The sequence below is a fragment of the Onychostruthus taczanowskii genome, unplaced genomic scaffold (genome assembly GCF_017590055.1).
Source record: "Onychostruthus taczanowskii isolate IOZ18803 unplaced genomic scaffold, ASM1759005v1 scaffold184, whole genome shotgun sequence".
NCBI lineage: Eukaryota > Metazoa > Chordata > Aves > Passeriformes > Passeridae > Onychostruthus > Onychostruthus taczanowskii.
In genome coordinates this window covers 344,126-360,294 of record NW_024499062.1, presented here as the reverse complement: position 1 = coordinate 360,294, position 16,169 = coordinate 344,126, and the positions used below count along the sequence as shown (strand labels likewise).

The following is a 16,169-nucleotide window of genomic DNA, read 5'->3' as shown; positions in this document are numbered from 1 at the left end:
GGGGATGCAAGGAAAGAGGAGGAATGGGGACTGGGAGAAGGGCAGGAAGCTCTTCCTGGGATCTGCCCCCAGTAAATATTGGAATATTTTAGTGTCCTAAATGGATTAAACCAGGTTTGTTAATAATGGAAACTCAGAAAGGCAGCCACCTTCTCCTGCAATTAATTAACTAATTAATTGTGCCCAGAACCTGGGATTAGGATTGAGCACTTTTCTCCATAAAGACATAAAATTCCTGAGGGAAACTCCCCAAGACAAAATCTGGCAGTGTAGGATTAGGTAGACACAACTTAAAAATTCACATTAGCCAAAGATCCCAGTGGAAAAGAGAGGTCACAACAAAGAAATAAATTTTTCCCAGTGAAATGCAGGAATGGAACTCACTCTGTCTCCTTTCAGCCCTGCGGGTCCTGGATAGCCTGGAGATCCCTGGAATTAAAAATAAATTCTGCAGTGTTAAACAGAAAAACAGCTCCAAGACCATGGGTGCTGATCCCTGGAAGTGTCCAAGGCCAGGTTGGACAGGGCTTGGAGCACCTTGGGATAGTGGGAGGTGTCATGCCCATGGAATGGGATGAGTTTTACGGTCCCTTCCAACCCAAACCAACCCGGGATTCCGAATACTCACAACGTCACCTTGGCTGCCAGGGAGCCCCTGCAAAACAGGACAGAGGGATACTGGTCACTTTTCTCTGGAATGGCCCTTTGGAAAAGTTTGTTAGAAACAATCCATACCATGATTCCAGGGGGACCTGGAGGACCCGGCCGGCCCGGCCTGCCCGGCAACCCAGGAATGCCGTCCTTCCCAGGGAGACCCTAAAAACATGGAAAAGAACAGTGTGGGGGGATGACCTCAGACCTGCAAACTCAAATAACCCTAACACTTGAGAGCATTCCCAAATCCCAGAGCAGGTCCCTTTCCCTGGATTTTCAAAGCCAGCATGGAGCAGGAGGAGCAGAACACTAACAGAAAAGATCTGAGGGTGATTCTTTGCTTGAACTCTTCCTTAGTCATGATTTGGTTGTATTTACTGCCAGAGGGCAGGGATAGATGGGCTATTGGGAAGGAATTCCTGGCTGGGAGGGTGGGGAGGCCCTGGAATGGAATTCCCAGAGAAGCTGTGGCTGTCTCACCCCTGGAAGTGACCAAGGCCAGGGCTGGACAGAGTAACCTGCGAGAGTAGAAGGTGTCGAGGTTGGAACTGGATGATTTTTCAAGTCCCTTCCAATCCAAACCATTCCATGATTCCCCTATATAAATTATTCAAGTGGATCATGCTGTGGGGCCATTCCCTTAGGAGCTGGACTCGATGATCCATGTGGGTCCCTTCCAGCTGAGAATATTCCGTGACTCACCCGTTCCCCTTTCTCTCCCTTCATAGTGTGGGGGTCATAACCCCTGTGAGCAGCTGAGCCCCTGGAGCTCTTCAATGGAAAAGAGAAAAAAAAAAAATTATCAGGGAATTAATATCCACCAAAGGATGACAAATAAATGGGAGTGACCAGGAAACACAGACTAAAACATTCCTTGGCTTAGGCAAAAAAATAGGGAAAAGCAAAGCTGACCACCCTGGAGAATTCTCAGCCATTTAAAGTCTATTCCTATGAATTTATAATGTGAATTTTTAATATATATAAGTGTTCTGCAGTGGCTTTATCCATCAAAACATTCCCAGCTCTATCCTGACTTCCCCAGTTCCACTCCCTGGATTTCAAAGGTTTTGCTGTTCAGGGCTGGACAGTGAGGGCAGGATGGAACCTGGTGTCCTAAATCCACTCTGATTCTGCTCTGAAACTTCCCTCAGGGAAGATTTTCCTTGTGCCTGACCCACTCCAAGCAGGATTTACTCCCAGGAGTAGGAACTCACCTTTTCTGGTGGGATTTGGGTTCCTGGAAGCTGAGGATCAGAACAAATGGCTTCTATCAGCTCTTGGAGGATTTGGGAGAAGTCATCAAAGGTGCTGATGTAGAAAACGTTCTGGGGGTTCTGCTGAAGCAAGATCCTGTGGAGCTCCGTGGGGTCAGCTCCTGACACCCCCACAGCAATGACACGGAGCCCTGGAATGACATGGATCCCACCACTCCTCATCCCTGGGATCAGAGTTTCCAAACCCCTTCCTGGTAAAAACCTCTGGTGGGATCAGGTGGAGCCCACAGAGAACTGGGTGTGAGTTACAGCAAACCAAGACAAGGTGGGGAGAGAGAAGAGAAAGGATAAAGGAGGGGAGGAACCAAAAGTGCCCTCAAAGTGACTCCTCACACAGGGCAGCACCCTCAGCCTCCTGGAAATTCATGGAGAACCAAGGGAAACACAATGGGACAACCTCAACCCTCTGGAAATTCATGGAGAACTGAGGGAAACACAACTGGGCAACCTCATCTCTCTGGAAATTCATGGAGAACCATGGAAACAAAATAGGGCAACCTCAACCTCCTGGAAATTAATGGAGAACCAAGGGAAACAAAACGGGGCAACCTCAACCCTCTGGAAATTCATGGAGAACTGAGGGAAACACAACAGGGCAATGTCAACTCTCTGGAAATTCATGGAGAACCATGGAAACAAAATAGGGCAACACCAATCTCCTGGAAATTCATGGACAACCATGGGAAACTCAACTGGGCAACCTCAAACTCCTGGAAATTCATGGAGAACTGAGGGAAACACAACTGGGAACTCTTACCCAAGGCATGGGCTGCTCTGGCTGGGGACACCACGTCATCCTGGGATTGTCCATCGGTCACAAGCACCAGGATGTGAGGAAAATCCAGTCTCATCCCTCTGGAGGGCTGGAATAATTCCTTCAGCACGTAGGATATGGCACGGCCTGAGCAGACAGGGAGAGACAGGGTGGGAGTCTGGATTAATTCCACAGGTTTGGGCTCTGGATCTCCTTCCATGGGTGGAGGATGAAGGGAACTCCTCGAAAGTGGAAAGCCCTGGACATGGGACAACATCTTTTGGAGGATAGCAGCAGGAAATCACCTTGGCTGGAATGGTTCTGGTGCTATCAGCAGATAGTTTTGGAAAAGGGGAGCCAAAATATTCAGAAAATTGAAGCGCTCTGCTTACACTTCTGGAATAAAATCCACAGAATTCCTATTTCCAAATGTCTTTGGAATGACCAAGAAAGTTCCACAAAGGAATCTCCTACAGATTGATGTGATCAAGAAGATCCAAAACACTATGGAAAGATTTCTACATGAAGTAAAATATCCTTATTGACACAAACTCCATAAAAATAGTTTAAAAAGGCAAAGTTAGCCAGGAATTTCCAGCCTGACCAATTCCATGCCTTCTTTCCCTAAGCAATCCCATGAAAATTCCTATATTTTGACTTTTCCTGGTTTTTTGTTCCCTTGTCCAATACCACTGAGGCAGGATGAGGGATTTGGGTGCCTCAAATGTGAAAAATTCATTAAAAAATCACAAAACTACAGAATATTCCAAGTTGGAAAGGATCCACAAGGATCATAGAGTCCAATGCCGGAATGGTCCATAGGGGGATCAAATCTTGGAGTTACTGGCACCAGCTTCCAACCAACTGGGCTAAACAATTAAATAAAAATTAACCATCTTTAATTTACCATTCCTAGTTGTGTTTCTTCAGGGAACCAGGTATTCCCAGTGTCCTGCACACGGAAAGTGTCATCCCTCTCTGAGCTTTTTAAATGAGACAAAATATCTGGATTTCAGGGATGCAGGAATGCTTCAAATCAGCCATCCTCATGTCTATGGTGTAAAAACCACCCTCAAGTGCAGGCAAAATAATAAAATAATGAGAGAAACCCAGGGGAAAAACCAGGACATGGATAAAGCACCAAGTGGTTGGAAAAACCACTCCTGAAAATCCAATTTAATCCGTTCTCAAATGTAAAATGACTTTGAGCACAATGCTCCCACCAAGGAAATGGCTCCAAACCACTCAGGGAAATATTTAGAAATATTTTCTTTGGCTTCCAGGTTCTGTCCTGGGCCAGAAGGATCATGCCAGGGGTCCAAGTCCCCTCCCAGACCTGTTTTGGTGTTGCCGCCGGTGTAGCTCAGCCCTCTGATGGCTCCGAGGGCTCCGTTGCGGTCGCGGTGTTGGTTGAAATGAAAAGCTGCCCTGGGCTCCTCGCTGTACTGAGCAACAGCAACCTGCCAAAAACAGGGATTAAAATCCCCAAATCCACAGGAAGCAGGACAGACTGCCTCGAGTCAGAGCGTGGTGCACCAGGAATGGGAGGAGGTTGAATTCTCTGGGAAAAGGGAGTCGGATCCTCACCTAAATCAAAATTTTTTATGTTCCCAGAGTTATTTGTTGACCCAGGGTAACTTCATCATTCACCTCCAAGCAGAGTCCAAGAAATTCCCATTTCCTGCTCAACGTAAACCGAGCTCCATAACTCTCCCTTTCTAATTTAAATTAAATAAATGACCCCAAATAAATGAGGGGCTGAGTCTTCCCATTGGCTTTGCTGTCATTAAATCCTTCAGGCTTCATTTGTCATGGAGGTGATTCCCATCACAACCGGGGGCTTTGGTTCTCTGTTTGTTGGAGGAGGGAGCTGGACATCCTGCAATTCCCACTTGGATTTCCAACCATCCCCACTCTGGATTCCCATCTGTCCTCACTCTGGATTTCCAACTGTTCCCCACTATGGATTTCCAACCATCCCCACTCTGGACTTCCAGCCACCCCCACTCTGGACTTCCAACCATTCTCCCTCTAGATTTCCCACCATTCCCATTCTGGATTTCCAACAATTCCCCACTCTGGATGGGGTCAGAAATGGGATCTGAGCGGGGAATAAGCACCCAAGAGATCTCTGGGCTAACCTAGACAGCACTTCAGGTGTGGAATTTGCTTTATTCCTGATGACTCACTCTTGGAAAAATAACTAAGAAATGGAAATCTATCCAAATGGGAAAGCTGACACTGAGGAAACTTGAATTCCTGTCTTCTTTTTGTTCCTAGGTCTTTCCCTGGCCTTTCTGCTCCACAACTCCTGGGTGAGCAGACTCTGCTCCAGGAAAAAAACTTCAAAATCTGGAATAAGAAAATCATGCCTGTGTCCCTTCAGGCCCAATCTTGGGGAAATAGGAGACGATCCGGAAGAGGAAATCCTTCACTTTATTGAAGTTGCTCTGGCCGATACTCGAGGATTCATCCACCAGGAACCCAACGTCTGCCTTGAGCTTCCCACAAACTGCAGAGGGAAGAGAGGAATTCCATAAGCTGAGGGGTCCTAAAGCACAATCCTGGGGTTTTGTGTGCTCAGAGCACCAAAACAAACTCCAAACCTCTTGTGATGCCAATTTTTGGGTGAGCAGCAGCACCTTCACCCCTCAGGGTAGTGCTGAGGCCTTCACCGCAATGATGGTTTTTGGGCCTTCCCTGACATTGTCCACTCTCGTTATGCAGGGAATTAAGGCCTTAGTTAAGTTTTAGCTTAAAATTAAGTTTTAGCTCCTGGGATCAGAGAACATCTTGGTCTCTACGATTTGGATCAGAGAAGATCTTGGTCTCTAAGATTTGGATCAGAGAAGATCTTAGTCTCTAAGCTTTGACTTTTCTACAATCTTGGTCTCTAAGCTTTGACTATTTCTACATCATCATCATCATCATCATCGTCATCATCATCATCATCATCATCCCCACACTCACTTGGCCCAGGCAGGGTTGTCAGTGGTGCCGACACCGTGGTGGTCCAAACTGGGGGCTCTGGGAGTTTTGTACTGGTGGGCACTGGGGGAGGAGTGGTCCCCACACTGCTGGGAGATCCAGATGGAGATTTCCTCGTATCCAACGGTGCAGGAGCCGCTGGAGCAGTTGGTGGCTCCCTGGCAGCTCCTGCTGTAAGACCCAAACAGAAAAGGTGAATTTTAAACCTCTTTTAGCTTCTCCAGCAAAGAGAAAAAGGATATAAACCCCAAAAAATCAGCATCAAGAGCAGTTTTCCCTGGAAAATCCAGGTCTCCATCCTTCATACCTGTTTGTCCAAGGAGCGTCGTCTCTGGTCCCTCAGAGTCTCCAAACATTGGTTTTATGGAAAACAAATACATTTCCTTGGAGCTCAGCCCTGCCACTCGATAGGATCGGGAAGTTGCTGGCAACAATTCCTGGGAAAGGGTGGGAGCTGTGGAAAACAGGAGGAACATGACTGAGAGCCAGAAAAACACAGAGTAATTCCCATTTTGGTGGCATCCCTGTTGGCAAACAGGAATTTGGGGATGATTCCCAGGATTTGGAGAAGAAGCAAAAGCAAAATTTACAAAGTGCAATGGTCAGGTCCTAAACCAGATGAAATTAGGATGATTTTGTGCATTGAAAATTTGGAATTTAGGGAATTTGGTGCAAGTGGTGCTCAAGGCTGAGAGAGCAATTTCTATCTAAGTGGTTCTTGTGGATAGAAATAAGATTCCTTTTTGGGAATGAATGGAAAGTTTGATGAAAAATAAAATCAGACTTGACTGAGAAATTTGTTTGCACACAATTCATAGTTTTGATTTAAAATAATGATAGGAAAAATTGTCATAATAATGATTGACATTTCCTAAGTGCTTTACTTTAGAAATAATAAATTATGAATTTGACACCTTTTTTATTCTGAAATAGCATTTTACTTTAAAAAATCACCCAAAAAGCTCAGTTTGTATGGCAAGAAATAAAATCAGTGCAAATAATCTGCTCCACTGTCATCAACTGATAGAATTAAAGTTGGAAAAGATCTCCAAAGATCAAATCCAGTTTGCTGTTCTCAATTCTCCACAAAAAATTTTGTAAGGGAGGCTTTCGTCCTTTAAATAAAATAGCAAAATCCCTCTTGAAATTCAACTCAAACTCTTGTGCTTCCCTGTTTTTGGGAAGTCGAGTCAAAATAGCCATAATTGGTGTATTTTGTCTGATCCACAGGTAGAATGATCCCAAGTGGAAAAGAAAGGAATCCAAATTTTTATGGGACAGGCTGGATGGAATGAGCAGGGTAAAGGGCATTAAGTGAGCTTAAAAAGGAGCAAGGAAAATGTGTAATAAAACAATGTTTTATTTAGGAAAAAAAATATCAAGTTGTGTGGAGGAAAATTAATCAAGACAAAGAATATGGACCAAATTTTTAATTGCTTTTATACACCAATGTTGGCAGTCAGGATAATTAACCAGGAAAAATTGGAATTACTCATTCAGGAGCATAAATTTTATCCTGTGGAGAAGTGGGGTCAGGATTCATCTGCTGGTGATGGGAAATCAATGTTTATGAACCCATTCCAGCTGGATCGATGGAGGGAGGGCACAGGGGGACTGTCAGGCATGGGATTATCCATTCCTGATTCCCTGACAACTCTGAAATCAGGAATTTCTGAGTCCTTCCGGATCAATATTTGAACAGCACAGCACAGGAAGGGGAACAGTTGCTTTGGATCACTAAAATCACCCCAGAGATCCAAAGGTTCTGTTCCCAAATTGCTTTTCCATAATATTTATCCCCAAAAAAATGCTATTTTCATGGGATGGTTCATCCTGAGTGATACAACCTGCAAGTATGGAGCTGCAATCCTGAAATATCCTTGGAATTAAAAAAAAAAATAAATTAAAGCTCCTGGTAGTTCCAAAGCACTGCAGGGAGCACAGGGAATTCCATTGGATTTGGTTTCTTTATTCACTTTGGACATGAACTGATCCTAGAAAAAACTTTGTGGTTGAAGCCACAGGATGGGAAACTCCAAATTCAAAGAGGATTTTAGTCCAATCCAGGAAAAAAATCATGGAGTTGATGGTTTAAAGAGCAAATCCTGAAAAGCCAAAGGAATGGTGAGGAATGATTAAGGAATTTTTAAAAGCCTTTCACAGGAGAGCAGAGATTTGAAACAGACAAAAATGAGGTTTCATGGATGACAAAAGTCCACCTTTTTTTGGTGGATTTGATGGACAGGAAGGGACACAGATAATGCCAAAATTAGTTTTTCCTGAGCTATTCCCACCCCTCCTTTTTTTCTTCCCCCGAGGATTTTGCAATGGGCCAAATGGGACATTTTGTGAGGCTCCTCCAGTTCCCATTTTTCCCTCTTTTTCAGCCAAATGGAGAAGCTGAGATGAAGGAACCCATGGAAACCCCCAGGGTTCTCCTGCTAAACAGGATCCAAAGGAGCTCAGGGGATGGATCAGGGTTTCCTTCCCACACCAAACGTTACCTGAGGACAATCCCCACGTCAGTAAATACAGGGATGCTCCAGGAACAGAATTCCAGGACAACAAAATGCTGGAATCTGTGGCCTCCTGCACGGTGAATTCCGTCACTTTGGGCAAATCCACTGTTGGAAAAGCAAGGGACAAAGCTTAGGGGACATCTCTGCCTTCCAAATTCCACGATTCTGGTGAGAGGAAGGAGTTCCTCCAGCATTTCAGGTGTTTTCCAAGAAGATGAATCCAACCAGGTTCTCATTGGGTGGGAATTGGGGGAAATTTTGTCAGATCTTCAGTCTGGACTTTAAACTGACTGAAATTTGAGTTTTTGGGATGGATAATGAAGTTTTCCCTGTGGTATTTTTTTTCCAGATGCTCCCTGAAATCCCATAATTGGCTCCACATCCCTGACTTTCTCCTCTGTTTGATCTCAAACCTGCCCATTTTGGCACAACTCATGAGGGATGTTGGCCTTTACCGCTGGAAATGGTAAAGATATTGCATGAAGACGGAATTCCAAAATAATGTGCCACAAAAATGGGAATTATTGGCAGGGGAAGACAGGGAAATCCCAACATTCCTCAGTAATAAGAAGAAAGGGTCAATGTCTGGTTTTTGGTGGGATCTGAGAAGAAACAAGGCCGGGTTGGACGGGGCTTGGACTTACCTGGTCTACAGATGGTGTTGGAAGCGGGTGATCTTCAAGGCCCCTTCCAACCCAAAACATTCTGGAATTCTGGGAATAAGGTGCCCACCAGCCAAAACTGCTCTTTTTCTTTCACTCCCTTATGGAGCTGCTCTTATCCCAACCCGTGAATCCCATACTCACAGGTTTTGGCCGTGAGGACCGTGGGGTTTCCCTCCTGCCCCATTCCCACTGCAGACATGGAGATGGTGTAGGTGGTGTTGTCCTTCAGTTTGGGAATCGCGAAGGAAACGGCCTCCGCCGGGACCAGCTGGGAGGATTCTGAGTCACCTGAGAGGAGATATCCCAAAAAACCCGTGGTGTCCATGGAAAGGGAAGTGTAACAGTCATTGTTACAGCAGCTTCACACACACCTGAGAGGACCTGGCCAGGGAGGAGAGTTAGGGAATCATTTTGCCCATGGGGAAACTGAGGCACAGGCAGCGGAGAGATCTGGTCACAAATGTGGAAAGGAACTAATTCTTGGAATTCTCAAATCCCAGCTATATTTATATCCTTGGTTAGAGCCTAAAGCTTAGCTCAGGGCTTGTTTAGAGGAGTTCAACCTGTTCCTGTAGACACTGAGGTCCCCACCTACCCCAACCACCCATGGAAAAAGGAATTTCCTGAGCCAAACTCCCCATTTTCGTGTGTTCCTTGTGTTCCCTGACCAAGGATTGGGATTCTTACCATTGGATGGCTCCCAGGATATCTTGTAGTGACTTATCCCAGGAAGCCTTTTCCAAGCCAGCTTCAAAGTGTTGACACCAGTGTCGGTAACCCTCAGGTCCTGGATGGTCAGGATGGGGTTGGAATCTCCAGAAGGAGCTGGAAAAAATGAACCAGGATAAGATTTCAGCTCAGTCCCAGAGCATCACCATGGCTCCAAGCTGTGGTGGAGGAGAAAAATTTGGGCATTCGTTCAATATCTACTTTCCAAACATTATCCAAGATTCCAGGCTGAAATTCCTAATGGATCCATGGAATCCAAGCTGAGGAATCTCATCCACATCTCTCACCACCCACACCAAACTGGTGACACACAGAGGGACATGAAAAGAACTCCAGGAGAGGATGGAACATCCAGACACGTCTTCAAATTCCACTAAAAACTCATTGAAATGGACTCAGGCGAAGAAGACACGGAAAGGAGCCAGAACTCCATGCTGGAAGAGGCAGAGCCACAATCCAAGGAATTCCCTAAAACTCAGGAGTGCAGGCTGGTGAGTGACCCTGGGTGGTGCCTGCGGAGAGGCTCCTGCATTCCCAAGGTGGTTGTGGATAAATAATTCTGGGAATTCCATTGATAAATCCAGGATTGTCCAATGTGCCAGAAGGATGTGTCCACTCCCTCCTATGGGAACAGCTATGGATTACTGCCATCAGCAGTGAGGGCTGCTGATGCCTCCACCATCCACAGGATATCCTGAGCTGGATCCACCAGGATTACGGAGTCCAGCTCTTAAATGGATGAACACGAGGATTGAAGCCAAAACTTTGGTGTTTTTATGACCAACCGAGCCAATCCCAATTGCCCAAGAGCAATCCAAGCTTTGCCTCCCAGCTGAAGGAGGGTTTTTCCAGCAGGACTTACCTGTGTGGTGAGTCAGGATCACCTCGGGCCCCTCGGTCCTGCTGAACACAGCCCGGACACTGACCCTGTACAGGGTGTTGGGCACCAGGTGGTCAATCCGATGAGCCAACACTCTGCTGCCTAGGTACCGAGTCCTGGCAACCTGTTTTCCTGGAAAAACAGGGATATTTCAGAGTCTGGACTCACTTCCTTCCTCCAAAGGAAATTGCTGCACTGCTGTCCCAGAGCTCTGGGGATTATCTCCATAAATAAAATCATGAAAACAAAGAGGAGGAAGGACCTCCAACAGGACCAAGTTTCCCAGCTGTGGGATCTCATTCCTACCCCCCAAGGAGCAGGTCAGAAATTTGGGAAGGTGCCTGGAATGTCCTTTCCCTGCTCACCTTTTCCTGCTCCCGCGGGGCTCCAGCTGAGTTTGAATTTGGTGGCAGCGGCTGTGGCACTCCAGGCCAAGGACAGGCTGGTGCTGGTGTGGGACGTCACCTTGAAGTTGGAGACAGATCCCAGAGGAGCTGCAGGATGGGGAAAACATCAGGAGTGTCCTGATTCTTGCCCAAAGGCTCATCATTGGCACGTTAATGAGTCAAAATTATATCAAAAATGGCATCTTTGTTTATCCTTGGTGTCTCCTCATTCTCTGGAGAAACACCACTCCTTGAGGTCATGAAGGAGCACGTTCTACCCTAGATCCAGTGGGAGCAAGGCCAGGACAGGCCAGGGTGATGGGGACAACATCAGGAGCACCCTGATTCCTGCCCAAAGGCTCATCACTGACACGTTAATGTGTAAAAATTGTATCGAAGGGTTAAAAATGGTGTCTTTGCTTATCCTTGGTGTCTCCTCATCCTCTCCTGGAGAGACACCACTCCTTGAGGTCATCAAGGAGCACGTTCTGCCCAGATCCAGTGGGAGCAAGGCCAGGCCAGGCAGTTCAGGGATCCCTGGAGTCAGGAGATCCATATCCCAGTTCCCCAGGTGAAACACCCACCCAAAGTTTCTCACAGCTGCAGAATATTCCCTGTTCTCCTCCTCACAAAGGTCAGACCACATTCTCCATTTGGTACTCCAGGATTTCCAGTCACCTGCTGCCACTTTGGAATCTCTTCCAAGAATCCCACCTCTGCTTTTGGATCAGCAGTGCTGCCTCCCCCCGACTCCCAGGGCAGCAGAAGTTTGAGAGACAGGGACAAGGTTTGTCCATCAACTTTCCCTATTTTACACAAAGGATTTGCACCTGCTGTCTCTTGTCCAGGGAATCTGATCTCCCAGAAGGATTCCTTTGGAATTACGGAATTCTTTGAGGAAGGGGACAGCCCTTATCACCCTTATCAAGGAAAAAGGACTGCACTAGGATGTTCCACCCTCTTCATCTTCCTAGAGTTTCCTACAGCAGATTTTACCCAGATTTCCTATTTTTCAGATTTTTTTCAGATGGATTCTAACAATGTTGGGGACTCAATATTGGTGTGAAATTTGGGATACCTGGAAGCTCAGTGAGTGCAGACTGGGCACTTCACAACTGGGGAGGCACTTTGGATAAGGGAGAGTGGTTTCAAAATGAACGAGAGCAGGTGGAGGTTGGATTTTGGGAAGGAATTCCTGGCTGTGAAGGTGGGGAGGCCCTGGCATAGGTTTCCCAGAGAAGTTGTGGCTGCTCCATCCCTGCAAACATCCAAGGCCAGGTTGAATGTGGCTTGGAGCATGCTGGGCTAGTGGAAGGTGTTGGAACAAGATGGGCTTCCAACCCTTCCAACTCTGCCAACCCTTCCAACTCTTTCAACCCTTCCAAACTTGCCAACTCTTCCAAACCTTCCAAACTTTCGAACTCTTCCAACTCTTCCAACCCTTCCAACCCTTCTAACTCTTCCAACTCTTCCAAACCTTCCAAACTTTCGAACTCTTCCAACTCTTCCAACCCTTCCAACTCTTTCAACCCTTCCAAACTTGCCAACTCTTCCAAACCTTCCAACCATTCGAACTACTTTCGAACTCTTCCAACTCTTCCAACCCTTCCAAACTCTTCCAACCCTTCCAAACTCTTCCAACCCTTCCAACCCTTCTAACCCTTCCAACCATTCCAACCTCAACCAACTGGGATCTTACAAATCTGAAGCTCTTCCCAAGCCCGGAGCACTGGAACAGCCCCAGTCAGGGATACACGAGGTCGAATCAGATACACAGAGGTTACGTTCCGTGGCAGCTACTCCACCATGCCACCTCACCCACCTGTCCTGGCCGAGGTGGTGACCCCGGGGCCCTCCCCGGAGCCGAAGAGCACGGACAGAGAAATCACATACTCGGTGTCAGGGGCCAGGCTGCGGAGCTGCTGGGACGTCACCGACTTGTCGAGGGACAGGTGGCGGGGACGGTCCTTGCCAAAGAATTCTTTGGAAGAGAAAATAGAACACATGAGGAGAAAGAGTCTGGAGAGCAGCTCTGCTGCATCCTGGGAAATCTACCGTGTTCCCTCTGCTGGAGGACACCTGCTCCAGGACAATTCAGGAGGAATTTCCTCATGGAAAGCGTGGTCAGGCATTGGAAGGGGCTGCCCAGGGAGGTTTGGAGTGCCCATCCCTAAAGGTGTCCAGCTGGATGTGCCACTTCCATCACGAGGTGGGGATTGGGCACAGCTTGGACTTGGAGGTCTTTTCCAGCCTCAGTGATGCTGGGATTCCATGTGTTCACCAGGCCAAGGGAGGGTTTTCCTGTGGTCATTCATTTTGGAATTTTAACACCTAAATGATCCAAACCAGCTGAGAGGAACTGAATCCAAACCATCTGACATCCAGGGACCACAGGAATCTGGGAATGCTCCCTGTCTCCTTCCTGGGGCCTCACACTGTGTGGGGTTGGGGCCAGGATGGTACCTCAGGGCCAGGAATAATCCCTGGCTTCAGTTCATGCTCTGGAATTGTGGGTGAGGCTGCTTGGAGCAGTTCATGAGCTATACCTGCCCTACTCCCACCACTCCAGGATGGACCTGCCCTACTCCCACCACTCCTGAGGCTCTCTCATTCCAGGGAGAGCAGAGATAGATCTCACCTGGTGTCGGACCCCAGGCCACCCTGTAGCCGGTGGCTCCCATGACGGAATCCCAGGACACCAGGAGGCTATTGATGGAAATCTCACTCACTTTCAGCATCTGGACAGTGCTGGATGCCACTGCAGGAGAGAAGAGTTGCCCAGTTCCATTGATGTCCCAACAGCATCAAAGAGCTCCCCAAACCTGTGGTATTTTGGTATTTTCGGGGTTCCCCAATGTTGGAAGGAAAGAAAGGAATCTGACTCTATGTTTTTAGAAGGCTAATTTATTATTTTATGATCTATATTATATTAAAGAATACTATACTAAACTACACTAAAGAATAGAGAAAGGATACAGACAGAAGGCTAAAAGATAATAATGAAAAACTTGTGACTCTCTCTTCCAGAGTTTGATACAGCTTGGCTTCTAATTGGTTAATAAGTAAAACCAATTCACATGAAACTACTTGTTGGATAAATAATTTCCAAACCACATTCCAAAGCAGCAAAACACAGGAGAAGCAAACGAGATAATATTGTTTTCCTTTTCCTCTGAGGCTTCTCGGCTTCCCAGGAGAGAAAGGGATTCCCTGGGCAAAGGGATTTTCCCAGAAAACATGATGGTGACACAAACCCAGCAATGCAGAGAAGTGACAGAAGTGACACCAACTCTGTGCCAGCACCTCCCATGTCTGCATGGGCTTAATGCCACCCCTGCTGCAGGACACTCACCCGTGGTGGCTTTGCCAGTCACCACCGGCCCCTCGATGTCCCCAAAGATGGGGTTGATGGTCACCGTGTGCTCCACGCCCGGCGCCAGCCCCTGGATCATGTAGTAGGTGTAGGAGCTGCCGAGGGTCACGTCCTGGATGCTGCCCTCTGTGAAGGAACCCATGTCCCCAGGCTCAGCCCATGTCCCCTGTTTAGCCCATGTCCCCATGCTCATCCTGCAGCACACCGGGATCACCCCGGGTGGGTGCAGCTGGAAATAATCCACACCCACCCGGGAATCCACATCCACCAGGGATTTGCAAAGCAAAGGGAATAAACCAGGAAAACCCCAAAACGGGCGTGTTGGGGTCTGGGAGTGATCCCATAAAAGGCTCCACAGCCTGCCCAGCCCTGGGTGACTCCGTGCTGCCTTCCCTGCAGGAACTGCAGCCAGCGATGCCCCAAAAAGCAGTTTTAATGTGCTTGTTGTGGGCTAAACCCGACTCAGCTAAACGTGCCCAGCAGGAGAAGAGTTAAAACCGAATTCCTGTGGATCCACCCCTGATTCCCAGCCGAGGGAAACCTCTAAGAGAGGGAAAATGCCTTTTCTAGTTTGGTCACTGGATGGTGCCACGTCCCCATTTTCTGTTCCAGCAGCACCCGGAGCCCCATCCCCCTTTTCCCACCTGCTCTCCACAGCTCCCATCTCCAGTTTGTGCTCATCTAATCCCGGTTTTAAAAGTCAGACGAGGAAAACCAAACCCCTACCGTGCTTGGGACGGGCAGCAGGGTCAGGATCCCATCACCACATCCCTAATCCCGGGATGGGGTGGAATTTGGGAAGAGGACTCAGAGGCCAGGGCGGGGTACCCTTGGGATTTTCCACCCCTGGAATTAGGGTGAGCTGTACCAGGTGCAAAAGGAGATGGAAAATCGGGGTGGAGGTGACGTGGTTGTCCCACTGTCCCCTCAGTGTCCCCACTCCCAGACAGAGCTCCATTCCTAGCTGGGATATTGGGCACAGCCTGGGCAAACTGCTGAGTTTTGGGTTCATTATAAAACCATAAAAGCTGTTTTATGCCTTCCCTGTGAAGGTTTTTCCCTCCTGGTGACATTTGGAGCTGTTCTCCCACTAATCCCCACCTTTCCTGGGGGGAGATGTCTCCTTCCACCATAACCAGGGGAGCTGAGGGAGAGGAAAATGTGGCTTTTTGTTCAAACCCTGGGATAGAGCCAGGTGTCCTGACATCCCTGATCCTCAGAAACATCCATCTCCCAAGGCCAAAATCTGCCACCCAACTGGAATTTCTCACTCCTGCTCCCCCTCCCAGCACCACGGAAAATATGCTTGGGCTCAGGGCAGGGGAAAAGCTCCAGCTGCAAAGGTGGATCTGTCTCCAAACTCTCAAATTTGCCAAAAAATTAGGATTCTGGGGAATGCAGCATGGTTTTAGTGCTGCAAAGAGAAAAAGCCATGAGCACAGGCACTACCAGGCTGTCCCCCCAAAAATCACGTCATAAAAGCTGTTTTATGCCTTCCCTGTGAAGGTTTTTCCCTCCTGGTGACATTTGGAGCTGTTCTCCCACTAATCCCCACCTTTCCTGGGGGGAGATGTCTCCTTCCACCATAACCAGGGGAGCTGAGGGAGAGGAAAATGTGTTTTTTTGTTCAAAGCCTGGGATAGAGCCAGGTGTCCTGACATCCCTGATCCTCAGAAACATCCATCTCCCAAGGCCAAAATCTGCCATCCAACTGGAATTTCTCACTCCTGCTCCCCCTCCCAGCACCACGGAAAATATGCTTGGGCTCAGGGCAGGGGAAAAGCTCCAGCTGCAAAGGTGGATCTGTCTCCAAACTCTCAAATTTGCCTAAAAATGAGGATTCTGGGGAATGCAGCATGGTTTTAGTGCTGCAGAGAGAAAAAAGCCATGAGCACACGCTGTCCCTCCAAAAATCACTCAGTTGTCCCCCAAAAAAGGGGTGACCCC

General features: G+C 47.7%; 1 protein-coding gene across 1 annotated transcript in view; it reads right to left on the bottom strand.

The window, feature by feature from the left end:
* LOC121334170 (collagen alpha-1(VII) chain-like) overlaps positions 1-16,169 on the bottom strand; it is an 80,595-nt gene that overhangs the window by 53,772 nt on the left and 10,654 nt on the right. Inside the window, exons 11-28 of the mRNA XM_041401074.1 lie at positions 14,202-14,348; positions 13,488-13,607; positions 12,672-12,830; positions 10,829-10,957; positions 10,446-10,595; positions 9,542-9,679; positions 8,996-9,142; positions 8,175-8,294; positions 5,978-6,124; positions 5,653-5,841; positions 5,055-5,194; positions 4,019-4,142; positions 2,686-2,829; positions 1,869-2,059; positions 1,357-1,425; positions 736-816; positions 629-655; positions 385-429 (exon numbers count right to left, since the gene is read on the bottom strand). Of these exons, the coding sequence (XP_041257008.1) occupies positions 385-429; positions 629-655; positions 736-816; positions 1,357-1,425; positions 1,869-2,059; positions 2,686-2,829; positions 4,019-4,142; positions 5,055-5,194; positions 5,653-5,841; positions 5,978-6,124; positions 8,175-8,294; positions 8,996-9,142; positions 9,542-9,679; positions 10,446-10,595; positions 10,829-10,957; positions 12,672-12,830; positions 13,488-13,607; positions 14,202-14,348 (2,267 nt within the window). The remainder of the gene's footprint in view (positions 1-384; positions 430-628; positions 656-735; positions 817-1,356; positions 1,426-1,868; positions 2,060-2,685; positions 2,830-4,018; positions 4,143-5,054; positions 5,195-5,652; positions 5,842-5,977; positions 6,125-8,174; positions 8,295-8,995; positions 9,143-9,541; positions 9,680-10,445; positions 10,596-10,828; positions 10,958-12,671; positions 12,831-13,487; positions 13,608-14,201; positions 14,349-16,169) is intronic.